General features: G+C 43.6%; 2 protein-coding genes across 6 annotated transcripts in view; one reads left to right on the top strand and one right to left on the bottom strand.

Annotated features, from left to right (window-relative positions):
- DOCK7 (dedicator of cytokinesis 7) overlaps nucleotides 1-27721 on the bottom strand; it is a 185315-nt gene that overhangs the window by 102285 nt on the left and 55309 nt on the right. For all 5 annotated transcript variants that reach the window (XM_029618626.1, XM_029618622.1, XM_029618623.1 and 2 more), the window contains exons 13-14: nucleotides 26228-26321; nucleotides 23304-23466 (exon numbers count right to left, since the gene is read on the bottom strand). In XM_029618626.1, the coding sequence (XP_029474486.1) occupies nucleotides 23304-23466; nucleotides 26228-26321 (257 nt within the window). The remainder of the gene's footprint in view (nucleotides 1-23303; nucleotides 23467-26227; nucleotides 26322-27721) is intronic.
- Nucleotides 35-14688, top strand: ANGPTL3 (angiopoietin like 3). The gene is made up of 7 exons (XM_029618628.1): nucleotides 35-594; nucleotides 3317-3427; nucleotides 4162-4279; nucleotides 5044-5157; nucleotides 6766-6861; nucleotides 12492-12764; nucleotides 13441-14688. Exons 1-7 carry the CDS (start codon nucleotides 103-105, stop codon nucleotides 13620-13622), a joined length of 1386 nt encoding a protein of 461 aa, XP_029474488.1. The 5' UTR covers nucleotides 35-102; the 3' UTR covers nucleotides 13623-14688.

Raw genomic sequence — 27721 nt, 5'->3', positions numbered from 1 at the left:
TTGAAGCAAAGACAACCATTACTCAACGCAAAACCTTTTGAGGGGGAAAAAAAAAAAACCAACTCTAAAATTTGCAACTAGGAGAACTGGTGCGAGGGGAAAATGAAAACACCTTTATTTTTTATTTTCATCCTCCCTTTAGTTTTTTCATCTAGGAGAGAAAAAGATGATTTAACAGACTCTGTGCCTACGGAAACAAGATCGAAGTTTGCCATGCTGGACGACGTAAGAATCTTGGCCAACGGCCTCCTTCAGCTGGGACACGGGCTTAAGGACTTTGTTCACAAAACCAAAGTGCAAATCAACGAGATATTCCAGAAGCTCAATATCTTTGACAAGTCCTTTTATGACCTCTCCGAGCAGACCAGTGAAATCAAGGAAGAGGAGGAAGAGCTCAGGAAAGCAACGTCTAAACTGCAAGCCAACAATGAAGAACTCAAAAACATGTCGCACGACATTAGTGCCAAAATTGAAAACCTTCGGCAAGACAAGATCCAGCTGCAGTACAAAGTAGAGGACATGGAAGAGAAGCTGAGCAAGTTCTTGCAAGAACAGCCAAAAATTCATGAGGCCGGAGAAGTCTCTTTGCTTAAAGTAAGTATGCCTGAACAAAATAAAATAATATTTAAAGCAATTATACTACCAGAAGATTGCATTAAAGAGGAAGGCCAACCTAGTCTACCAAAAAAGTAAGCAAAGCTTGAGAGCGTTTCTTGTGGTGTACAGCATGGAACGCCCTTCAAACTGATTAGCTAAGTGTGAGATGCTATTTACCTTATTGGTGGTGGAGATTACTAAAATGACAATCGGAGAAAAATGATCACATTAAGCAGTCTAAAAATGTTGGACCCTGAGCTGAAAAAATCATGAAATGCACACTTCAGATAAACTGGTCCTATAAATTTGAATTTAAAATTCTGTGCACTAAGTATTAATACAAAAAGGTGTTTGGGTCATCAGATATAAACTAAGACAATTTAGATGTTATTTTGGGAACACTGCTGGAGAGGCAATAAGGGTTTCTCTTGGGGCATAGCAAGTTTCAAATGAAAGAAAATAATCTGCAATTTAAACACCTTTCGAGGGCAAAGGGCACTTTTACCTTAGCACCACACACAGACATGGAGCATTTTCACCAAGTTCATTCATAGAATTCCATTCCATTTCCTCTTTCTTACACTTACACTCCAATGCCGAGCTGTAGATCATTTACAGGCTGGCACCACGTAACCATCCTGGGACCTCAAAAGTATCAACGGATGTTAGATGTAAAGGTGACCCCCCCAAGAAAGGATATTTCCAAAGTCAGTTGATGTGGCCATTAGAAGAGTGCAGAAAAATCACAAAACATTTAAAAAGAAATTAAATAGCAGTAGAGGGGGAAAAATAAATCAATAAACAAAGCCCAGAGAGAGGGAAAGAATCAAGACAGTGGGAATGTAACTAATTATGCTGTTGCTTAAGATTACTTTTTCAACCAACCCTGAATTCATCACTTATCCACAGCTTCAGTAATTCAACGTGACATTTTGCCAAAAAAAAGAAAAGGGTCTTTCCTGTAAAAAAGCATAGCCATGATGAGCACAATATACCAAAGAAGTTTACAATATACCTTGTTACGTAAAGCTTAAGAAATTAGAATGTCAACATTATTTGTTATTTGTATGGCAGTGATTCAGTCAAGCACATGAAGTAACAGGATACAGACACTTTGGGGGCAATTTTGAATGGCCTGCATAGTTGGATGCCTGTGGATATTCTGTGCTAATTATCAAAAACTGCCTATAAGGGGTGTGAGGTAAAAATGTTCCCATGCACTTCCAATCTGGACTTTGCATGGGGAAATATTTTCTATAGAATATGTGTAGGCTTGAAAATCCAATCTATGCACATTAGAACATTAGAAGTTGCTATACTGGGTCAAACCAAGTGTCCACCAAGCCCAGCATCCTGTATCCAACTGTGGCCAATCCGGGTTACAAGTACCTAGCAAGTACCCAAACATTAAATACATTCCATGCTACTAATGCCAATAGCAGCAGTGGCTATTCCCTAAGTCAACTTGACGAATAGCAGGTAACTGACTTCTCCTCCAGGATTTTATTTTTATACCCAGCTACACTAACTGCCCTAACTACATCCTCCAGCAATAAATTTCAGAGCTAATTTGTGCACGGAGTGAAAAAGAATTTTCTCTGATTTGTTTTAAATGTGCTACTTGCTAAACTTCATGCAGTGCTCCCTAGTCCTATTATCTAAAAGAATAAATAACTGATTCACATTTACTCGTTCTTGTCCTCATGATTTTACAGACCTCTACCATCTCTTCTCCAAGTTGAAAGCCCTAACCTGTTTAGACTATCCTCAAAGAGTAGCTGTTCCATCCCCTTTTTATCATTTTGGTTGCTCTTCTCTGTAATTTCCCTGTGCAACTATATCTTTTTTGAGATGCGGCAACCAGAATTGCACACAGTATTCTAGGTGCAGTCTAACCATAGAGAAATACAGAAGCATTATGACATTCTCTGTTTTATTCACCATTCCCTTCCTAATTATTCCTAACATTGTTTGCTCAGTGTGCTGTGGCGGTCAAAAATAAGGTGATTTCAATGTATTATCCAGTATGATGCCTAGATCTTTTTCCTGGGTGGTAACTCTTAATATGGTACCTAACATTGTGTAATGATAGCAAGGGTTATTTTTCCCTATATGCAACGCCTTGCACTTGTCCACATTAAATTTCATCTGCCATTTGGATGCCCAATCTTCCAGTCTTGCAAGGTCCTCTTGCAATTTATCACAATCCACATGCAATTTAACTACTCTATTTTCTGTCATCTGCAAATCTGATCACCTCACTCATCATATCCCTTTTCAGATTATTTATAAATATATTGAAAAGCACCAGTCCAAGTACACTCCACTGTTTTCCACTGAGAAAACTGACCATTTAATCTTATTCTCTATTTCCTGTACTTTGACCAATTTGCAATCTACGAAAAGACATCACATCCTATCCCATGACTTTTTAGTTCTTAGAAGTCTCTCATGAGGAACTATGTCAAATGCCTTCTGAAAGTAACTCGAAAGACGGTCACAAACCAACTTGCATTTATCTGTGGCTGAGCAACAGTACATCCGCCACCTCTTCCAATGACTGCAAAGGATCCATCTTTACAGCCTCTAACTTTTATAGCAGTAAAACAGATATGAAATCCAAGGTCTGGAGCAACGCTGCACACATATGAACAACCAGTGAAACATCAGCAATGCAGCTTTCCAGCACGCTAACGATGCCGGTTTTTGTTCTGTGCAGAATTTCGTAGAACAGCAGGACGCCAACATCAGGCAGCTTCTGAAAATTGTGCAGGAGCAGCGTTTGCAGCTGGACCAGCAACACAGTCAAATAAGGGACCTCAAGGAGAAGGTAAGTAACCTGCATTTTAATACACCCGTGCTTACCCTTCCCTTCCTTTTCTTCTCAATAGGAACCCAAATACAAACGCACTCCCTGCCATCTTTCCATCAATGGCCTCCCTTAAAGTGGCAGTTCTGCCTCGCTTCCTTAGACAGCAAAGGATATAAAACTGCTGGGATGAACTGTCTCTCCCCGGGCCGCACAGCACGAATGTATAGGTAATGCAGAGCTTTCCGATATTTTTCCTTATGAAGGCAGGTACGGTTTCCTTCCCTATTCGGGGAACCTGCACTTTTTCATATCTATCTGCAGGGGTTAGGCTAAAGCGCACAATTCCAGCAGATGTACTTATTATTTATTGTAAAAATTACAGTCTGCCTATCTACCACTCTAGGCAGATAAAGTATGTACCCCATCCCTTTGCAGACTGTGAGGACTGTATATTCTCACCGCAGCCCTGGAAAGTTCGTTTACGACATCCTCATTCCATTAATTCTTAGGATGGGGGTCAATAAAAGGTTTTATCACAACCTGCAACGAATCCAGTGATCATACTCCAATTCATCCGTCCCATGTCCGAAACAAAAATTTGCCAATTATTTGAAGTTGGTAAATCCCGATTTTGCTTTTCAGTACAATTTAGTTTAATCACACTTGTAGGCCCAACCCAGCGTACGCACACACCAAAATGAACTGCTCACCCTTGTACAATTTACTACCGCAGAAACTGTTCCGCTTTTCAGGTCAGCAATACCAGTTTTCAAGAAAGCAGGAGGAGCCTGCCATCTACGAGGAAACCACAGTCAAAACCCAAACCCTCTCTTTTGCATGACTTCGCAGCAGAGGCTGGCAGACAAAATGGTGAGCTTGTAAGACGCCTTCGTGGACGACGGGGTGTCTCTCGTTAACGGTGCCGGTTCACAGAATAGTTAAATATGTTTTGTTAGATGCGCTATGAATACAGATGATGGCGGGCGGAAAAACAAAAATGGCCAGATATGTATATGTTTTGTTATTTCAAACAACCCGTGTCACTAGCTAATTCTGCAAATTCTCTTCCTTTAACTGAAATTTTGAAATAAATCCTGATACACAGATGTTAAGAGAAACATCATTTTTGCCCTCCTCGGATTGAACATCTCTTGCAAGACTTTCTAGAAGCTGGATTTCCCATCCAGTGCCAAAAATGTGTTTCCTGGTACACGTCTCAATGGTAATCCATTCTTCGAGTAACTTCAGAAAGGGATAAGGTCCAGAAACTCTGGTCTCGTCTGGGCTAGTCCTAACTTTGAAATACAAAGACCACATGCTTTATGTTTTTCGTGACTGCTTTACTATCTCTGGTTTTCTGCATCTGAAAAATAAGAGAACCAATTGTACCTTCTGAATATCTCTAGATGGGAGCTGCAAAGCAGTTTTCCTAAACACTGGCTTCCAGCCATGCTGAACCTCTGTATAGATAATCTTCGTTGCTGCGCATTAAACTGTCCCTGCCCACAAATACACAGTCCTTAAAATGAATTCAGATCTGTTTACACATCAGTTTTGGCGCCCTATCTGATGAAATCCTATTAAAGCATCTCTTACCTTTCCTAATGAGCTTTCCTGTTATTACTTTTCCTCAGACATCCCCAACGACTGCAATGACTTTTACAATGGAGGCCAACGAATCCCTGGCATTTACTCCATCCAACCCAACGGATCTGAAATCTTTAACGTCTACTGCGAAATTACGCCAGGTAATAGCAGCTAAGGCGCAAAGGTCAAAAAAACTCATACTAGTTATATGTGCGCAAAGGGGCCCTGTCTGAAAATTGCCTTTTAGAGGCACCGTTCTGGAGCAGTGGAGGGGAGCGGTGTTTAGGTCAGGGGAGGAAAAACATGCAGATTGTATTTTCAAATCTATGTATTTATTTAGCCATTTTATATGACATCATTCCAAGTGAAGATCACAATGGTTTACATCATGACATAATTATAGGAACCAAAAACATTGTTTTCTGAAAAGAAAACAAACAAAAAAAAAAGACTTCCCACACAAGGTGGGCGCAAATGTCCACAGGAATTTGGTACCCAAAGCAAGGTTTCAAAGCAGAAGTGAAAGCGTGCGTTCCCTTTCAAAACCGCTGCGAGGTCCGCAGGTAAAAAAAAAAGACCCGCAGCCTTCGCTCCAATGTGAGTGGTCAGAAAGCTGTGTTCCCCCTCCCCCCCCCCGAGCTCTTCAAACCCTACAAAGAGGCATTTAAATTACTGAGGCACACGGCCAAGGGAGGGGGGAGCGCCAGAAGCTGTGCAGCTAAGAGTGATCCTTAAACCTCTTCCCGCTTGTAAGTACTTTTGTGCTGAAGTGGCGAGCGCACCACCATCTATCCAGTGTTAGGACGGGACATTCACAGAAAACAAAAGCGGCCGCCCCTGTAGCCTCCCATCCATATAAATTGTGCTTTAACATCGGACTGACTAATGGTCAACACCTTAACTTGCTGAAAACACAGGCAGCACCGATTTAAAGCACCGTCAATAGACGTTCTGCACGCAAGAAAGGCAATCCCAGACGTTACGTCACATACATCAGGCTAACAGCTCCATACTGTACACACCTAATTATAATAGCTATGGTCCAATTACTAAGAACGGGGAGGGCAATTTTCAATGCATTTTACCCACACAGGTCATCTGTCTGAAAATTACCCACCCTTGGTGCAGTTAAGAGCCACTTTGAGAAGTCTGTGGGGAGAGCATGCCCGTCGACGGCATTTTTAAACCTACGTGCGCACCTCTCCAGTAAAATTCTACCCACACAAGAGCAAGTGAAAGTCTGCGCGTACGTCCCCTTTCAAAACTGGTGCAAAGGATGTGGGTAAAAAAAAATAAAAATAAATAAATTGTTTTTTCAAAGACTGTGCATCAGAGCAGGTAGTTTAAATATTGCTCCCCTCCCCCCCCGTATACACAATTAGCACAATAAAACCTGCTGACCAACTTAAATCAGTAGCAATAAATATTTCTGATTTCACACTTGTGCCACTTCGATACCCCTTGTACGTATGTTACTGTGTATCAGAAATAAGGCGTGTTTTTCAGCAAAAGACTAAATTATGGCGCATTCTCGCCCTGACTATTTTAAAGGGAAAAATAACGGTAATTCAATAGTGTACACGTTTCAGAAATGTGTACAATTCTTTGTAGCCAGAGTACACAAAAAACCCCAAAACAAACTAAAGAGCCTGTTATGCAGACCATAAGCGAATGCTAGAAAGATCCGTTTACGTACATTGCATTTTTCAAAACGGTCCGCAGAGAAGCAGACAACACTCTGACAGCTTACTTTTCTTGGTTATTCTCAGATAGTGCATGGACAGTAATTCAGAGAAGGATCGATGGATCTTTGGATTTTAACCAGACCTGGGACAGCTATGCAAATGGATTTGGAGACCTCAACGGTAAAAAAAAAAAAAAAAAAAAAAAAAACAACAACAAAAACCACAACACACACAACTTATTTCATCTTAGCAATGGAAATTACAGTTTTCAGTTGCTCAGCATCTTGCCATAGAGTCAACAAGAGTCCTGGCACTCCTGCTTTACACTGTCCTCTAACACTAGCATGCCTAGCTTTGGGAATTGGCCAGCTAGCTTTGAGGAGATTTAGCCACAGGGAGGGTAAATTTATGGAGCCATTTCTGTGGCTGAAACACCGCTTTTCCTGCAGAAGTGGGTGCCTAAGCCTAGGACCTCCAGGAGCGCCCTTCTACCCGCAGTGAGACGAGACGCTCCCAGGGGCGGGGCTGGAGAGGGGGGGGTTTGCATTCACTCCAGAGTGAAAATGCATGCAGGCGATTTTTCGGGGATCATTTTCAAAAGGGAACGTGCACGCATACTTCCCCGATTCTCACAACTGGTATAGAGTCTGCTGGTAATTACCTCTGAATCAATGAAGGCAGTGAAAAAAAAAAATAAATGACGACTCGCTTCGTGCCCATTTTCAGTGTCAGATGACTACGTTTAGCGGCCAACCTGCACGGCGCAAAAGGCAGTCTAGACGTCCAAAACTCTGGCCACCTAGTTTTAGGATATTTCAGCCGCAACTTCCAACCATTGCCAGCCAACCACATGCTCTTGCATTCAGACTGTCTGAGAACGCCCGTGTTTATTAAAGGTTAATCATCCACTCTCTACCTAACAGACTCAGGTAAAGAGCACAGCACAGCAAATAAAACAAAAAGTGGTGACATCGCAATTTTATTCTTACATTAGCAATTATTAAAAAAAAAAAAAAAGAAAGGTTTGCGAGGTGATTCTTTTTTTTTTTTTTTTTTTAACTAGAAATCAAGTAAGTCAAATTTACATCTATAACCCATAAAGGAAAAGAAGCAGAACTTGAAAGACAGAAACCAAACCGCAAATCAAAGCCCCCTTCTGAAAATCTGAATACACAACAAATTGCTATAAACATCTGAAAATCTTATATATCGTTTATTTATATATACATAAAACAAGACCAATGGGGGGGGGGGTGTCACGTGATGTGTGTGTGTGTGTGTGGGGGGGGGGGGGGGGTCACGTGATGTGGTGGGCTTGGCAAGACGTGGGAAGACCGAGCTCCAGCCACCATTCTAACATTTCTGCATTTTGTCTGCGTTTGTCCGGCTAGCTTGTGTGCAGCGTTATCAGGCTACATCCCCGATTGTTCTGCGAGAACGTCTGCGGTCCACAGTGCCTCTCTAATGGCCACCAAGCTGGTAAAAAAAGGACAAAGAAAGGGTGAAGGCCACGGAGCCTAAAATGGAGGCTGCTAAACCGGACTCACCCGCGGTTTCTGAGGATAAGTCGCTGGAAGGAAAAGTTACCTCGGCGGTTGTGGCAGCACTAGATGCTAGACAATCAAATTTTGGAGCAAACTGTGGAGGTGCGAACCTATATCACAGATTGTTGGGAACCACATGGATCACATGGCAGGAAGGGTGGCAGTGACAGAAGATGTGGGCACACTGGAGGGGGAAAGTAGAGGCCCTAGAAAAAGCTGCCCGCGCGAGGGATGACAAAAATTGATGAACTAGAAAAATCGGTTGCGTCGAAATAACCTTTGGTTTGGGGGCCTTCCCGAAAAGTATTCCGGACTGAGATCTGGTGCAGACTCTGGAAAAATGGCTGATGGCTACGATCGTCTCATCGGCATCTGCTCCCACGGGACTGATTGAATGCGCTCACAGGTTGGGCCCTAAGCCTGCCACTGCCCAGAAGCCGCGAGTCTCAATTGCCAAGTTTCTGAATTATGCGCAGAAGGTTGAAATACTGCAACATTAATGGAGAACTAGGGAAATGCAATTCGACAATAAAAAGATTCTGCTCTTTCAGGACTTTCCATTGAGAGTTTCTAATCTCCGGAAGGACTTTTCCTCTGTCTGCTCGGCCTTGGCGTGCAAGAATGTGCGGTTCTCTTTACTATACCCTGCAAAGTTACGAATTTGGTACCAGGGAGCACTAAGTTTTTTTTGAAGATGTGCGAGCGGCGGCAACATTTGTGGAGACTTTGCCGGCTGCCAACGCAACGTCCACCTGAGGCACGCTGGTTGCAGGCATAGGTGCTTCGGGAATTTCCACGAGGGATGCTTGTTCAGGTGGTCATTTAGACTAAGAAGCAGCCTGCTTCCGTGTGGGTCATGTAGAGTTGATAGGAGGCAATGCGGGAGATAAGCATTGAGCCGTGGAAGACACGACGACCTATTGCATCCAGGAATTTTTGTTCTTTTCCTGGAGGAACTGAGGAATGTGTTTTAGAACATCTTGCCTTCTTTTGGGCTGACTCAACGACCACTGAGTGATGGTCTAATTGAGTTTTCTGAAACCCTGCTGTCGACTGAACCAGGTACGTGGCATCTGCCTTTCGGTTGACAGGTGCCACTGAACCAGGGTGTTCCCAATTCCTCTTGAGAAGATCTAAGAGGACATCATGGATAGGGATAGATGTGATATCCTTAGGAGCATCAATAAATTGAAGAAGCTCCATCATCTGGTGTCTGGAATCCTCTTCTGTTTGAAGATGGAAAGGGATGCTTTCTTCCTTCAGGAGGAGAGGGTGGAGATGGTAGGTCCTCGGAGTACTGGGATGAATCCTGGGACGAATCATCAATCCATGGATCATAGGGTTCATCTCCAGCTCACCTAGGATCTTCAGAGGGAAGGAACGAAGGTATCCCAGAAGGTCCTGATTTATGCACCGAAGGCATCGAGGGGGTCACCGGTGGTATCGATGGCGGCACTGAGGGCTGGATCGGAGGCACCGATGGAATCGGTGACATCGATGGCTGAGATGGCAGCAGGACTCCCGATGGAGGAAGTAATAACAGTGTTTCCCCTTCCTCTGTCGATGACAAAGGTATCGGGGAGGACGGAACCGGAGCCACTGGTTCTCTTGGATCCATCGGTGGAAGAGCGCCGAGGAGTGCTTCCATGCGTGCCAATAACGGAGCCAAGGCTACTGGGACGGGATCGATGGCCGGTTCAGGAACTGGCACCGGCATCTTGAAGAATTACATCGCTCTGTCAATGGCCTCTTGGATCAGCCGATCCAATTCCTCACGGGAAACCGGAGCGTGGAGCCCCAGTTCCGGAGTAGGAGGCAGAGGCATAGCCGGAGGGACCACCATTGGAGGTGGAATCGCGGCTCCCAGCACCTGTCCAGGTGGGGACTGCCTCGGTGACCAGACACAGAAAGGGACGAGGCCTTTTCTGGGTGGGCTTTCTTCGTCGGCTCAATAGATGTCGACGTCGAGGATTTTCCTGCATCGATGACTTGAGCCTTACGATATCGATGTCAGTGTTTTCCCTCGATGATCTCCTTGGTCTGTGTCTACAAGGATGTCGATGGCCGTGGAATCGTTGATGCCGGTCAGACAGCGGCCGCTGCTCGATACTGGTGTGACGTAGACAGCATCGGTTCAGAGGACATCAAGGCAATCGACGGAGTCGGGCTTTGCGAGCGAAAAAGAAGTTCCATCTTCTCCATTCTAGCATTACGACCCTTTGGTGTCATTTGGGCACATGAGGTGCAAGTAAGGACATCATGCTCGCGCCCTAAGCACATGACACAGACCTTGTGAGGGTCTGTAATAGACATAGTGCGAGTACAGTCAGGGCACCGACAGAAACCAGACGCCATGGCCGCAACAAAAATTTAGCCGCAGAGAAGTCAATGGCTGGTAGGCCGCGAAGGTAAAACTTGACGGAAAGCGACCAGAGCTTGGTAAAAAAAACTTACCGGATGACAGCAGACGTAAGGAAAATTCCTTTCAGGAATGTTTGAGAGCTCCTTAACCCGCGTGGCTACTGCTGCGTGGAAAAAAGAAGACTGAAGAGGGACCCCTGCTGGCTGCAGGGTTAGTGCCATGTTGGGCATGACCAGTAGGTGCCAGTCAAAGTTCTAGAAAATTTGACAAAAGTGTTCCGTGATTGGGCTCCATCTTGATGTCACCCATATGTGAGGACTACCATCCTGCTTGTCCTGTGAGAAAGCGGTTTCCTGCTCTAAGGTGCCGTTTGTTTGGGTTTTTTTTGTTTGTTTTTTTTAACTACTGATTCCTTCATTGAGATTGTATGACCTGTACTTTCATGCTATTGTCCAAACTTAGGCGAAGCTACATTTGCAATCTGGTAGACCATCCAGGATCTCTTGAATATCAAAATGTTCTATGCTTGAACTTTATCCCAAGTTGGATTTTTTGTTACCTCAGTGGTCCCTTGATTGCTGCAAACACATTCCAAACAGGAGGATCTTCCTCTTCGTTCTCTGTTTCAAACATTCCCCCCTGAAGCAGATATTATTCACCAAAACATGGCCACTTAATTTTTAAAGTTTGAACTGGTTCTACTTTTATCAGCAATAACCTTTTGTATATTTGTCTCACTTGGCATTGTTTTGTGTATACAGAAGTTTCTAACATGTTACTGACTTATTTTCCTAAATTTGATTTATAACTTGAGATTTTCAGTTTGGTTTATATTTTTCCAGTTTTGCTTCTTTTCCTTCTTGGGTTACCTATTTTGTGGTGGTACAGCCACTCTGCAGTGCCGATTTTTCCATCAGATAAAGTAGACAGTTTCCCTAGGTCACTAAAATTTCTTTTTTGGGTGGGGGGGATGGGGAGCGGCACAAACCCTGGAAATCTCCAGGTGCCCTCTACCCGTTTTTATAGCATGGCACCACATGAGAAAAGGAAATGAATGCTAGGGAAGATGTAGGGGTAGAGACAGAGAGGAAATTGGGTGGGTAGGTGGTTGGGGAGCAAGGGTGAAAGAGAGAGAGAGAGGATTCTGGACAAGTATGGGGTGGGATGAAAATGCTGGACACTGGAAAAAGCATGCAAAGAGGTTGGGATGATATTGGTTTGCTAAAAAGGAACTGAAGGGGGAGGAAAGAGGAGAATGCTGTGGGCAGGGAGAAGAAGATAAGAGATGCTGAATAGGGGGCTAGAGAGAAAGGATGCTGGGCTCTGTGGAAGGGAACAAAAAGCTGAGGATGCAGGATTTGGCAGAGGATGAGAGGAGAATGAGAGGTGAATGCAGAGTACGGTAAAAGGTGGATATTGCACTATAGCTGCTGCCAATAGGCAGGTATGTAATGGGGGAAGGTGAAAAACTGTAGGTTCGCCTATGGCACCTAATGCCTTTGCATTGCCTTTGTTTGTAAATTCATGTTCACTGCAGAATTTCTAATAGTAGAAAAGGTGATCAAGTAAGTGGCCCCTTATGGTGGACTTTGGATCATTAGAATATTTCTTTTTTTTCTATAAAATCAATGCACATTTGATGGATTTCATTTGCATGATTTTTTGCATGTGATTTTTAAGGTATATATTAAAAAAAAATAATAAGTTGAGGCCTTTTTTTTTTATTAGACTAAGTTAATACATTTGTAGCTTTCTATAAGTGTAAAATGAGTAGAGCAACCCCAAACCCCCATATTTGAAGGTATTTCTTTAGGTTTCTCACTTTCTCTGCATCTTTGATTCATCTCAACAAAATCAATGCACATGAGACTCTTAGTGAAACCTCCTCAATCAACTCTTTGCAGGTGAATTCTGGCTGGGACTGGAGAGACTGTATGCCATTGCTCAGCAAGCAGACTACATCCTGCACATTGAGCTGGAAGACTGGGGAGCCAACAAACGGTATATCGAGTACACGTTTACCCTTGGGAATAAGGAGACAGACTACATGCTCTTCCTTTCACAGACCTCGGGGAACATTCCCAGTGCCATGAGCGAACAAACAGAAATTAGATTTACTACTAGAGATCACACCAGCACCGCAAAGAGAGAGTCAAACTGTCCAGAAAGTTACTCAGGTACTGGTATCAATTGTTGTTATTTGTTGCATGAAAAACAGAACTTTGGATGAGCAACCTAAACAGACAGACTTCTAAATGTGCAATAATGCCGTTTCACCGTATTTACTGATTTGAGACCAGTTTAGCCATTAAATCACTATGATTATATATACTTCAGATTAGGCACACAGAGGTACAGTCATACTCTTTTGAAACACACACATTTTAATAAGCCTACCTTTTTAAACAAAACGTTTTGAAGTCATTGATGGCCGCTTATAGCAAGGGAGGAAGTGAAAACCATACAGATACATAGATTTTCTAGTGCTTTCACGGTTATCCCATTAGAAATGACCCGGACCTCATAAGGTTGTGGTCTTTTTCAATAGTGTAACATGTAGGAACATGGTGGGCGTTTCCCCCTCCCCGTTTGGACCTGATTGATGCAATTTACTGGAAGTTATCATGCCTCCAGATATAGCGAGGGATGGACTGAACCAGCCCGCAAGCACTTTTGACATGCCTTGAACAGTGCTAGAAAACACAGCTTGCTTCCATCAATATGTGAGATGAATTAGCAGCCCCGAGTAACACAGAATAATACAGTGCACTGATGACTCTCAACCCCCACCCCCCACCAAAAAAAATAGAGAAAGTCACGGCTGAACTAAACCAGTAAAATGCTTCTTTACAGGTGGGTGGTGGCACGCCGAATGTGGAGGAACCAACCTAAATGGAAAATACATGAAACCAAGACCCAAGGGGAAGGTGGAGAAAAGAGGCGGATTATTCTGGAAGCCTGCGAAAGGGCGACTCTACGCGGTGAAGTCAACAAAAATGATGATCCGTCCGATCGATCCAGAAAATTTTGACTGAATCTTCCTGGTCAAATAATTAGGTTAAGGAAGTACAGAACCAGCAGGACACCCTACCTGCCGCACAGAATCCTGCGTCTCCTGCTAAACTGGAGAACTCTTCTTTTCCACGGGGCAGAGCAGCTGCCGCTACCTTATACGGCAGGACCCGGGTCACAAAGCAGAATGGAAAATATGCACGCACCAGCCGAACATACCACACCGAAAGTTAAATTCGCCATATACCCTCTGCGTGGGTTAAATCGAGAGCTACAACTCAAGAAGCCACAATGCAAGGATTTCTACGTAAATGGTGTTTCCCTGAAAGCTGAATGTTCTTGGCCACTTTACACTGCATATTTTATGTATCTTCTGGGCACAAGTCTCTAGCCTCTTTCAGCCTGCAGCAGATGAGCCCGATCACGTTTCCAGCCAAGCCAGTGAAACACTGAAATGAAGAGGGCTGTGAAAGAATTTGCAACGACTTTATGCAAGAAAGATTTGCTCTCTAACAACAAGTGAGTATTTAAACTCTTGGAATGCTTTCCACAGGTTAATGCAGGGACAAGTCAATTAATCCTCGCATTTGTGGAAAGTCTTATGTCCAACAGCTTTTCTATTTTTTTTTTTTATAATTCAAAGTTCCTTCACAGACCTGTTGAAAATCAGTGTCCAAGCACGTTATGCAATGTTACAAGCAGCGCTTGGAGCTAATCGTGCACGTTTCACAGAATGGTTTACCAGAAATCCTCAGCACACCTTTTCTTCATGGCATTTGTATAAGCAAGGAACGCACAACGGACAGTGTTGAAGCGGACTAAGAAAATCCGGAATAAGCTGAGTGCAACCAATGAGTCACATTGACTCTTACTGTTGTCTACAGAGCAGAACTGTACAGAAAATATTTTGCCAAGACTTAATATTTGTAACCACACAAAAAAAACCTGTCTTTTTTTATTCAGTGAATGCAATTGTCAAAATACCATAGCAAATATATTTTTTTAAATGTTTTAATGGATTACATGAACAGATTTTTACCACCAGTAGAATAAATTAACATTAAAACATGTCATCATCGGACTTCTTTAGCTATATCTTTTCACATCGTCATCTGTGTGTTGAATGGGCGATGTAGGGGCATTCCACAGATACGAAAAGAAAAATGTTAGTATTCTTGAGCACGTGTGTATAAAAAGAATTAAAAAGGCCTACTTCTAGCTTTGCATGGAAAAAACAGGACAATTGATATGATCAACATTACTTTTAAGAGCAGAAATACAAAAAAAAAGATAGAAAGCTAAGGAAACTCCAGGAGGCTGAGCATTGGCAGCCTGACCCGTGCCAGTACCCGATCTGTTAGCAGGCAAGAGGCTCAATATGCTGCCCTAAACATGGCGACCCTGTGGAGGCAGCGCTCCTTAACCACTCGGCAAGTAGTGGGGGCAGTTATGCTAGTGATGCCATGTGATGCTTTGTTACTGAAGCGTGCTCTCGGGCTAGCTCTGTGGGGAAGGGGCAAATGCATCCTGCTTCTTCAGTTACGGTGGACAGGAGCTGCAATGGGGGAATGGAAAAGGAGCAACAGGACGAAGGGCATCCATGAACAAGGATAAGCCCTGTAAGAAGCCAAGCCTCAGTCTCATAAGCACATCGCAGAGTATTTTTCCTGTGCCGCTATTAAGAACAAGCTTTTGTTATTCACAGCCCAGGTAACCACAGAACGGATGCTCACAGAAGTGTATGATAATACTGATTAAATTTTAAGCCAAGGCAAATCCAGGGAGCGGGCGTAGCTGCTACAGAGACACAGAGTTATTATTTTGGCATTTATATACAATTCTTTTAGGCTTGGGCACATGATTTCATCTCTGACCCATGTCTACCAAAAATATTTTAGCATTTTTATACTTTTCCTCTGATGCATAGTACTATTTGGGATTTTCTTCAACTGTTCAAATATAAAGTTTAGTGAAAGGAGACAACAGTTCAGCTAAACCCCGGTGTATGTTGGAAATGCCAACTGCAAACCCTTGGAGAGCTTTCGAAAGCCCCATTCAGTGGCCGAAGAGTTGTCTGAAAGCGTGACATTCCAGGCTAGATAACAGCAAAGTGTCCGAGTCATCACAAAGCCACGGCATCCAAGATCACCACAGGCTTAGAAAGGAGGTCCCCAAACTCATCCATCCCCCTGGGTCGCCAACACAAACGCACAATTTTCTCTTACTCGCCTTTACCAGGCAATACCAGTTCTAGCATACTATATGCAAACAGGAAAAGCAGAACACTTAGACATTTGCATAATTCAGGATCTGATTTACTAAGCTTTTTGTTTCCCCTCGCCAGACACCCAGAATGAGTAAAATAAGGCTTAGTAAATCTGGCCTTTAGTGACTTAAAGCCATCCTCCAGTAATAAACGTTACTCTGCCATGAGTTAAGCTTGTGCATGTGAACATCACACCACCTCACCTCTGGCTTGTACTGCAGTTTGCTTACTGACTTCCAGGTCATATGTGCTTAGCTTACAAGTTAAAAAAAAAAAAAAATCACATCTTTACCCTCTGCTAGGACACAGTGGAAACAGCTGGGCTCCTCCCTCCCTGCCATGGTTGCCTCAGACTGACTGTCATACAAAAGATCACAATTTAAGCTTCATAAGCTGTTTTTAGGGTGCAAGCAACCAGAGGGTAAAATAAACAAATCTGACCGAGAAGTCACAGAGCAGCACAAAGGTTCTGGTTTTTTTTTTTTTACAAAGCAGGCAGCCACCTGAGCGCCATAGATCAGCAGACTGCCTGATCTGAAGGCAGAAAGGAGTCGCCCGGATTTAAAAAAAAAATATATATATATCAATTTTGGTAAAATGAGCAAGCATCTCAAGAAGGCGCTGGCAGGGTGGGTAGTGGGTGAACAGGGAGCAAAATTAAAAGGAGTTACAGAATGAGCAACAAATCTATATGGTATGAAAGTAAATAAAAGGAAAAAGTGAAATGATTTTCAAGAGAGATGGCCAAAAAAAGGGGGAAAAATAAAAATCGGCATTCAAAACACACAATGGACCTACACAGGGAATGGCATCTGGTTAAGCTGAAAGAGGGAAGGGAAAGTAGTCAGGATAGCAAAGGTGCAAGTGGAAGCAAACAAAAAAAAAAACAAAACAGTTAAAGAGGTAAAGCGAGATGACAAAACATTTTTCACAAATGTCAGTGAAACGGGGGGCAGGACGAGTAAACAGACGAGAAGAAATGTGAGGACGGCGACCAGAAAAAAAAGAAGAAAGATTAAACAAATACTTTGGCATTAACTACTACTCCTCCTCATTTCTACACAACATACACAGCACTGTACAAACATACAAAAAAAAGACAGTCCCTGCTCAACAGAGCTTACAATCTAATAAGACAGGACAAGAGCCTTGGGGAATACAGCAAGACAATGGTTAGAAAGAAAAGAAACTTAGTTAACAAGACTAAAAGCAGACAATCGGGCCTAAGATTTAAAAGCAGCTTCTTAAAGCTGGATCTTTAGATGGGATTTAGACATGGCAACCAGGAGGAAAGCACGGAGTCAGGAAGTAGCTGTAGATGAGAAGGGCACAGATAGGAGTGATTTATCTGATGAGCGGAGTGCACGAGGAGGGATGTAGAGAGAGATATGAGAGGAGAGGTAGTGAGATGCTGCAGAGTAAAGACATTTATAGGTGAGAAAGAGGAGCTTGAACTGTATGCGTGAGTGGATAGGGAGCCAATGCAGTGACTTCAGAAGAGGCGTTATGTGAGCACAGCGAGTTTGGCGAAAGATAAGTCGCGCACCTGAATTTAGGACAGATTGCAGTGGAGAGAGATGGCTCGCCGGGAGACCTGTGAGGAGCAGGTTGCAATAGTCTAAGCGGGAGGAGATGAGAGAGTGGATGAGGGTTCTGGTAGTGAAGAAACTGAGAAAGGTTTGGAGAAGGAATGCTGATTGTTGGAAAGGGTAACATATGATATTGGGGTAGAGGCTCCATTTATAGAGAAGAGTATGTGGAACGAGAAAAACTGAAATCGGACAAAGCCATGGGGCAGATGGGATACACCCTTGGATATTAAAGGGAGGTTGGAGACATTTTGGAGATTCCGCTAACTAAAGAATCTACTACTACGAGCACCACCATTTATCACTTCTAAAGCGCTACTGGACATACTTAGCACTGCACAGATACACATAAGAGATTGTAAGCTCTTGGGAGCAGGGACTATCTAGTCAAGATAAACATACATGACAAACAAGTCTGTGGGAAGTGTATTTATTGTAGAGAAGTACTTAGGATTAGAAAGCAGATTCTAAGAGATGAGTTTTTAAAGATGATTTGCATATGGCCAAAAGTGCACGAAGCACAGATTCAGGAAGTCTCTTTCAGGCATACGGTACAGCAAAGAGGAAAGTGCGGAGTCGGCAGTTAGCAGTGGAGGAAGAGGGCACAGATAAGAGCCACTTGCCCAGTGACTGGTGTTCACGAGGAAGGGCAGAGACAAGCTGTAATGAGGAGCTGCAGAGTGAACGCACGTCTAGGAACTAGTATGCCAGTGTAACGACTTGTAAAGAGGAGTTACACAGTCAACGCGATGCAGCTGAATTTTGAATAAACTGCAGTGCAGCAGGACGCCCACAAAGAGCAAGCTGCAGGAGTTTATGTAGGAGGTGGTAAGAGTGGATGAACTTTTTGGTAGCACGCTCAGAAAGGAAGAGATGAATTTTAGCAGTGCTATAGAGGAAGAACTGACACACTTTAGCAGTGATCTGAATGTGCATGGAGAAGGAGAGATAGAGGCATAAAAGATGACCCCCAAGGATGCGGGCAGAGAGAATCGGCACGATGAGAGCGCCATCCACAGAGACTTTCCCCACAGAGGGAAGCGGGCTTGGAGGGAAAACAAGAATCTGCATCTTAGCCATGGAAAGTTTAAGGTGGGGGGTGGATCCCATCCAGGCGGTGATGTCTGACGAGGAGACCGGAATCTGGGACTGGGTTTGTGGTGACGTTTCTGGTGCAGACAGATGCAACAGATTTTGGGCGGGTGTCAACTCTTTCTGAAAATGATACGAGGGAGGAAGCTGGAAATTTACAAGCTGCTTCGTCTGACTTTGGTGGTGGAAAAATTAGCAGAGACCCTTCGGAATAAAAGGAAAGGAAAGCTTCTTGATTCTAGGGGGCAGCAGAGGGAGACCGTGTCAGTTGAATCTGACCAATTTCTTTGAATGCGTGACCAAAGAATTAGATGGGGGTAGGCGCTGGAAGTGGTGGACTTGGATTTCAGCAATGCTTTGGATGCAGCAATGGGAGGCTCGTTAATAAAACTGAACTTCCTTGGAGTGGGACCTAAGGTGACAGAGACTGGATTAGATACTGTGAGATGGTGGGAAATAAAGAGCTCACTCTGAAGAAAGAAAGTGAAGAGCCCTGGGGATCAGTCTTGGTGCCAGTTCTGTTCAACATCTTTGTGAGAACTACTGCGGAGGGATTAGAGGGGAAATGTGTCTTTTTGCAGACGACGCTAAGATCTGCAGCAAAGCGAGCACGTCTGAGGGATTAGACACTATGGGAAGCGATGTAAGAAAGCTCGAGGACAGGTCAGGCATTCGGATGCAGAAATCTGAGGGAGCATATAGAGAGCATATAGAAAGACATTGTTTAATGGGACACAGTCAGCATGGATTTACCCAAGGGAAGTCTTGCCTCACAAATCTGCTTCATTTTTTTTGAAGGGGTTAATAAACATGTGGATAAAGGTGAACCGGTAGATGTAGTGTATTTGGATTTTCAGAAGGCGTTTGACAAAGTCTCTCATGAGAGGCTTCTAAGAAAACTAAAACGTCATGGGATAGGAGGTGATGTCCTTTCGTGGATTACAAACTGGTTAAAAGACAGGAAACAGAGAGTAGGATTAAATGGACAATTTTCTCAGTGGAAAAGGGTAAACAATGGAGTGCCTCAGGGATCTGTACTTGGACCGGTGCTTTTCAATATATTTATAAATGATCTGGAAAGGAATACGACGAGTGAGGTTATCAGATTTGCAGACGTTACAAAATTATTCAGAGTAGTTAAATCACAAGTGGATTGTGATACATTACAGGAGGACCTTGCAAGACAGGAAGATTGGGCATCCAAATGGCAGATGAAATTTAATGTGGACAAGTGCAAGGGGTTGCATATAGAGAAAAATAACCCTTGCTGTAGTTACACAATGTTAGGTTCCATATTAGGAGCTACTACCCAGGAAAAAGATCTAGGCATCATAGTGGATAATACTTTAAAATCGTCGGCTCAGTGTGCTGCAGCAGTCAAAAAAAAGCAAACAGAATGTTAGGAATTATTAGGAAGGGAATGGTTAATAAAACGGAAAATGTCATAATGCCTCTGTAGCGATCCATGGTGAGACCGCACCTTGAATACTGTGTACAATTCTGGTTGCCGCATCTCAAAAAAGATATAGTTGCAAAAAAATATGAAGCGACAGCAGAATTCATTAGCAGCCGGGTCAGTCTGGCAGGCTGCTAGTACAGCAATAACTAAAAGTCCCGGAGGAAACACAAGCACTCACACAGCCAGCGTGGCAAGGAACTACCTGGAGGTGCCTCGGGAATCTCAGAGGCTGGATATTTGGGGAAACAGCTGCACTGGTGTTGGTGACTGTTGGATTATGGTGGGACTTCATGGTTGATTTCAGTCATGAGCTGAGGATGGTCTCTTCTTGCCTAAGACTGATAACCTGTACAATATTAGGAAGGTAGGGAGTTAACGCCCTGCCATTCAAGCCCATTAGGAACAGAAAACTATTTGAAGCCTGGCCAAATCCGGAGGATTAATGTTCCCATAATTAAAAAAAAAAAAAAAAGATGTGCAAATTAGAACACATTTAATTAGTCTGGCAATTAAATATGAATTTTCCTTATGACTCCTGTGATCAAATGTGGGGGAAACACCTTCAAAGGGCTTGCTCTTATTTAATCTGGGCTCATTTCAATTAGGCTCAGCCATCAGTCTGAATCTGTGCGAACCCTTAGCAACTTATTCGTTTACGCTTCGAAGCAATTCGTTTTTGTTACGCTCATTACAAAGTTAATCTCGCTCTTAACCTTCAGAGAAAGTGTCAGCTTCTGTCAGGCGTGCATTCCCTTCCAGCTAGTTTTGCAGGCAGCGCATGCAGAGGCAGCGAGATCAGGGGGTCACTAGAAGGGGAGAAGCCGTGCAAGTGGCATTGAGCATGATATAGGCCTCCGTAACTCGTAGAGACACGTCTGAAGAAAGCCGTCCTTGAATCGAAATTCTTAAAAAACTAATTAGACTGAAAGCTGTCAAAGAAATCTGCCCTCACAGAAAGGGGAGGTTAAACAACGGTGTAACACCGTGTGCGCCTGTAAGAGGGCCGTTTATAAAAGCAGTCAAGAGACTATGCAGTCAGATGGAAATGGTGAGTGTGTGGGGCACAGGGCAAGTCTAGGAATGAATTTAAAGAGACTGCAAGAGAGAAATAGTTTTCACAGTTCAAGTGATGTGACGGGGTCACTTTCCAAAGGAATTTTTTTTTTTTTTTTTTTTTTAAGGTAAGCTGGACACATTTTGAGTTGAACATGAAGTTCTTTGGCCCATCCTGCATCATTTTGTGATGGAGGAGTGAGCTCCTCCATCACAAAATGGTGATGCACTCACTTAGCACCACGTAATACACTACAGCTCCCCTGCGTGGCGCTCGCTGCAGCGATGAAACCAGACACGGCGATTGATGCGTTCAGCCTATGCCCTCAATTAAGTCACTTGCTGTAATTTGCTAATCCTATTGTTGATGGACAGGGCTTGAAAACATTAGCTTTCCAGGATGTACCTATAATGTTGTACACTAATAAACTGCAACACAGACCACAGGAAGACAGATTAGGAACAATTACTAGACGTCGGTTGGAGAAAATACTGCCTGGAAGGGGAGAGTAAATCTAATTTTTGTCATCGGTAAACAGAACAAACATTAAGTAAATTTCAGGGAGAGCTGGACTGGTGACATTTTATTAAGATCTTTGCAGTAATCATTTCTGGCTGGTCTGGTTTGCTGTTGTACCCTAGGCAACAGAAATCTACAAAGACAGCCAAACTAAATACTCCTGAGGGAATACTACACAAAAATATTACAAATTATGTGCATTAAATAAAATTCTGCATACTTTATCTAGCAAAATAACACAATGTGACTGCTGTCTGAGTGATGCTTAATTTAAAATACAATCCAGAAAACAATTATTTAAAAATGCAAAATTTTTGGTGCAGCACTTCTCCAAGAATAACTGTAAGTAGTACATCACAGGGTCTAGCCCTGCCACCTTCTCCCTTTTCCTCCCAGCTCACTCGCTTCCTCTCACAGTCTCAGTCACCCCAGCTCTCTCCACCCCACAGCATCAACCCCTCAGCGCTCTCACCCAACCCAGGCTCAACCCCAAGGCTCCCTCCTTCTCCCTACCCCCACCCTTCCTCAAGTTATCTCTCCTCAACTTTCACCCCTCCCCCCCCCCAAGCTTGATATTTCCAATCCGCTCTCTCCCTCCCAAAACTCATTGCCCCCTGCCAGTGATGACACTACCAGTCATGCTCACACTCTCCTTCCCACCAGCTCTTTCTTTCCTCCCCTAGTTCTAACTATAAAAAGGCTGAAGCCTTAAACGACTACTGTCTGGGCCCACAAGTTTCCATCTTCTACTAATCCAGCCATTTTTTTTCCCCAAGTGCACCACCACATGTGGACAAGTGCAAGGTGATGCATATAGAGAAAAATAAGCCCTTGCTATAGTTACACAATGTTAGGTTCCATATTAGGTGCTACCACCCAAGAAAGAGATCTAGGCGTCATAGTGGATAACACATTGAAATCGTCGGCTCAGTGTGCTGCGGCAGTCAAAAAAGCAAACAGAATGGGAATGGTGAATAAAACGGAAAATGTCACAATGACTCTGTATCGCTCCATGGTGAGACCGCCCCTTGAATACTGTGAAATTCTGGTTGCTGCATCTCAAAAAAAAAGATATAGTTGTATTGGAGAAAGTACAGAGAAAGGCGACCAAAATGATAAAGGGAATGGAACAGCTCCCCTATGAGGAAAGACTAAAGAGGTTAGGGATGTTCAGCTTGGAGAAGAGACGGTTGAGGGGGGATACGATAGAGGTCTACAAAATCATGAAAGGACTTGAACTCTCTCAGACAATAAAAGGACTAGGGGGAACTCCATGAAGTTAGCAAGTAGCTCATTTAAAACAAATTGGAGAAAACTGTTCTTCACTCAATGCATAATTAAGCTCTGGAATTCATTGCCAGAGGATGTAGTTATGCCAAGTGAAGGTGTCCGCAAGTACTTTTGTAGCAGTAAAGAAAGCGGAGAGCGGTGTGTGAAATGCCCTTTATTGAAATTGACCAGTTTTGTACAGGCAAAAGGAAAAGAGCGTGTGAACTTTTCCTTCGAGGACTGACGTAAAGACTGCAGGTAAAAACAAGTACCCATGGACTTTGCAGTTCTGAGGGCAGCGTGAAAACCATCACCGATTGATGTTGGATACAAAACTAAGTTTTGCCGCACACACACACACCAACTACAACAAACATGTCTGGATAACAAAAAGCAGAAGTGAGGCAATAAAAGTTTCTGAGGAAAGCCATCCTGCCGGCTGTTTGCAGGTCTCACCTGTAGGTGGTGTTTGGAACGTACACATCTCTAGCAGGGAACTCCAGGATCTCTCGCGTGGGCCGCACTCTGCTGTCGGGATAAAGCTTCACCTGCAGCAGCTCTGGGGTAAGGCAGTAGTTGGGGTTCTCAGGGGCTGGGGAGATGTCTATCTTCAACTGAGCTGAAGCAAAAACAAAAAAAAATAATAATAATAATAATAAAACCCCCAAACCAAAGAACCAAGACATTATGGCAACAAGGGATCAATTAAGGGAGAATTGCCTTCTGCTGAGGGTGCAGTCAGGTATAGGGAGTCAAGGCAAGAACAGCACCGTCAATTTTAAGTGCATACTTTTATATTCTGTTATCAAGTTGCTGACAGACTGCAGTGCATGATATCTAGTTTCTGCACCGGCCCTCTGGTGCAGCAGCATTTCATTATTCAGGCCTGCTCATGCTGTCTCTTTGAGCTGTAAGCACACACAAGTCCTTACACAGTATTACAAAGTAAAAGGGTTTCGCACAACGGCCGACAGTGAAGCAACACAACATAGCTCAGCTCACTCTCTCTCTGTCGTCTGGACTGATGATCAGAAGTTAAAAGGGCGGCCTCCATGCTAGCACCCGGAAGCAGCTGGGAGTACATTCCTGCAGCTTGTCAGTAAGCTGGCTTCAAAACCACATGGCTGAGCCGCCAGGCACATTTCACTTGGTGCTCTTGTGCCAATCCATGGCATCAGCTGCCACCCAGGGCCCCGTCCCCAACCGCCATGTTCAGTTGCATAGGGAAGACTTTGAAGCTGGTTTCCTGGTAAATTACTTCCTTCGTTACGCTAGTGGGTAACTTCTCGACTGGAATTTAGGCCTAGCCCAAGGGGTGAGGATAAACAAAACGCACACAGCACTGATGATAGAGATTGGGGGCTGGAGTCTAAAAAAAAAAAAAAATGCTTGTTATGGGGACCCAGCTTTCCAGTGCCTGAGGGGCTTACAGTGTTTCAGAGGAGGCACATGGCGCTCGAGGACGCAACGTGCAGAAGTTCGGCACCCGACCGAGCCGACGCTCGTTCTGGGGAAAAAGATCTTGCTCCTTTCCCGCTTTAATTCACTCTCCTATTAGTCTAAGAATAACCGTCTGCGCGCCTCTTCCTTCCAACTAAAGGACTAGCGGCTAGATCTGGTGACTTTAAAAGAGAGGGCGCCAAAGAGCAAGTCTGTCCGTGCAGCCCGTTGAGCCGGGTGCCAGAGAGAAATCCTCAGAACCACCCAAAGTACAGGCTTTCGGGGAGAGGCGCGAGAGGACGGAACAAATGCACTCTTGGTGAGTGGCAGCAGCCAGCGGGGGTTTCTCCTTTACAGCTCGGGGAAGCCCTTCTGCAATTTGCTTTTTAGTGTAATGCTGCCTGTCCAATCTGTTTGTAATTTAAGCTGTTGCCAGGTCCATGCTCACTACCCCACAGGGTAAGAATGGAGACTGCAAAGCAACCGGAAATTGCTTAAGTCACGATTTCTGCGTCAAAAGAGGCACCAGCGTGCAGTGTCCGAGTCGGTCCCTTCTTATCGTCATTTGGCTCTCGCCTGCAGCCGAGTCCTCAGAACTCCTTCAGTGACCTTAAAGACTTTTCATGAGCTGATTATCGTTGGTAACTGAGCAATCGATGCTATCGTGCACAAAATGATAGCCACTAACGTCATGCCTAGGGCGATCTTTTAAAGGGATTTACACAGCCTGGGGCTGAAAACTACTTTCCCCCCTCAACGACTAAATCTAAAAACTGCAAAAAATGTGTGTGGGGGGAGGGGGGGGGAAGAGGCAAGAGAGAGGCTGGAGGGCAGGTACAAAGTACAAGCGGACCCCGAGGAAGAGAATTCTCAACAAGGAAAACTACCTGCTCAATTACTCTTTGAAAAGTACCTGCCCGTCTTCTGTCTAACCTGCTGGACCCTGCCCCTCTGAACGAACTGATCCACGGATCCAACTGTCCTATCCTTAACAACTTACAGTGGGCGAAACAATGAAGCAATTCCCCATTCTGTCATATGATTAGCAAGTTACGAGTCCCTGTCGTGCTTTCCCACTCAAGCTCATCCCCCTCTATGATATTTAATAAAACTCGTTCTGGTTCAGCCTATTACATCGCAACAGCCCCTGTGGGGGGAAGGGATGACCCATGGAAGTGCGATTCTGTAACCTAAAACGCTGATGGCGCATTGCTACGCTGCCGTGCCTTTACTTCCTTTAACATCTTCTGCGCTCCATGAGCCCTCTCTTCACATCTAATAGGTTACCTGTTGGATATTATTTTGATTATTTTTATGGAATTGTACACTGCTTTGATTGTTTGCATGAAATTTCAGTACAACAAATCAAATACATAATAATATAGAGGGGGTTTACTCTGCCCGAAGTAAATATTTGCACTAGTCAGCAGTGCGAACCTTAAAATGATCACATTCGGTAGGTTCATAAAGCCATTAGCTTTACAAACTACTGTTCGCTGAGTGCACCATGCTGGAATTCACTATAATTTATATTCTATTCGGTGTTCAACTGCAAACTTTTAAAATGTTGGGTCCTACAACCTTCTGTGCTCGTCTCTTTTCATTGTCTGACGTGCTAGAAATATTGTTTATTTCATTCCTGTTGTACTACATGGTCCAAGCTGATGGCACAGAATAAAACTATTGCATATGGACTACAGATTTCATAGAAGACAGTTCTACTTTGCTAAGTTAACATTTCTGGGTCTCCCCCCCCCCCCTTTTTCTCAATCACATATTTACCAACTATTAATACTTAAAACACTAAATGGCCCTTTGTCATCAAATCAGATTAGCTCAACTCATTTTTAAACATATTTTCATTTCCTTCCGTAATGCCACTGTCAAGCACTCGCCACACCTGCAGTGTACACATGCAGAAGCCACACTCTGCGCCCTACCTGTAATAGGTCTTAATCGCCGTAAGACAGACGACGGCCTTCTCATATCCGCAAGGAATTTATACAAATCTTCATCGCTCAGGCGATCCCCCTCCTAGGCAATTTTTAGCAATGAAGGATGAAAATTAAAAAAAGAAGAAAACATTACCCTGTAATTTAAACTATGCAGTAGGCCCAGGCTGGCATAAAATGAACGGGAACAATCTTTTGATGCCAAGGGCAGTGTAATATAGCTTTCACCCGTGATACAGACATTCCTTCATTTGCAAAGACAAGGTGCCAGAATCCAAGGCATCTGGACAGATATACAAGCAACATATCTTTTTTTTTTTTTTTGCAGATGGTGCACCATTGCTTATATTCCTCCTAGAATGATCTGGAGGCATCAGCCATGAACGCACATAACTTGAAAGAGAAATTTCCTACACTAATTAGCTTTATTTCACTGCCCCCCTCCCCTCCCTCCGGACATGAGCGAACTGATTAAAAACATACAATCATAACATATTTGGTGTACCAAGGTGCACAAAAAAACATTTTGTGTTATCCCTTGTGGTGGCCAAATATACACATAAAACAGAAGTACCAGGCATTAGAGCAAAAGGTAAACACTTCTAAAAACGATAATCCAAACTGGAATTTGTATAGATCCATGGTGCAACCACACCTCAGGTATTGCATGCAGTTCTGGTTGACCCATCTCTCTTACGGAGAAAGGTTTATCAGATTAGGGCTCTTTAGCTCGGAAAATAAATGACAGAGGGGATAGGATTGAAACTTATGAAATCATGAGTGGGGTGCAATGGATAAATAGGGAATGAATATTTACCTTTCAAACACTAGGACTAGGGGAACACTCCATGAAACTTGAAAACAAATTGTAGGAAGTTTTTTTTGTTTTTGTTTTTTTTTTTTTACTGAGAGCACAATCAAGCTATGAAATCAGTTGCCAGAAGATGTGATCAAGGCAACTAACATAGTGGGGTTTCAAAAGAGGGTTGGACAAGTTCCTGAAGGAAAAATCCATAAACATTTATTAGCCAGGTAGAACTGGGAAAGCCAGTGCTAATCCCTGGGAGTGAGTGCAAGAAACAGATTCATTACTGGGGATCTGACAGGTGCTTATAACCTGGACTGGCCACTGTCGGAAACAGAATTCCGGGCTCGATGAACCATGGTCTGACCCAGCATGGCACTTCTTATGATATTAATTATTAGAAACAATCCCACAAGATGTTAACCCAAAGCTCCTCCATCCATTTATAAAACAGCAGAGAAAAGCCAATAATAATTGCTCCCACAAGTAAGAAAATTTCCAACAATTACTATGAAGTCAATTTTCAAAGAAAGATCAGCACCTGACCCGGGCGCCTCCAGTTTGGCAGATTTTCAGCAGAACTCAGGTGCCTAAGTTTTAAGCTGAAAATTCTCCTTTAGGTTCCCTAAAACCAAGGCACCTTAATTTAGGCCCAGTACTGATGCGACTAGTGCTGG

The sequence above is a fragment of the Rhinatrema bivittatum genome, chromosome 10 (genome assembly GCF_901001135.1).
Source record: "Rhinatrema bivittatum chromosome 10, aRhiBiv1.1, whole genome shotgun sequence".
NCBI classification, from domain to species: Eukaryota; Metazoa; Chordata; class Amphibia; order Gymnophiona; family Rhinatrematidae; genus Rhinatrema; species Rhinatrema bivittatum.
The sequence above is the reverse complement of the archived record's forward strand: the minus strand, read 5'-3'. Positions and strand labels throughout refer to the sequence as shown.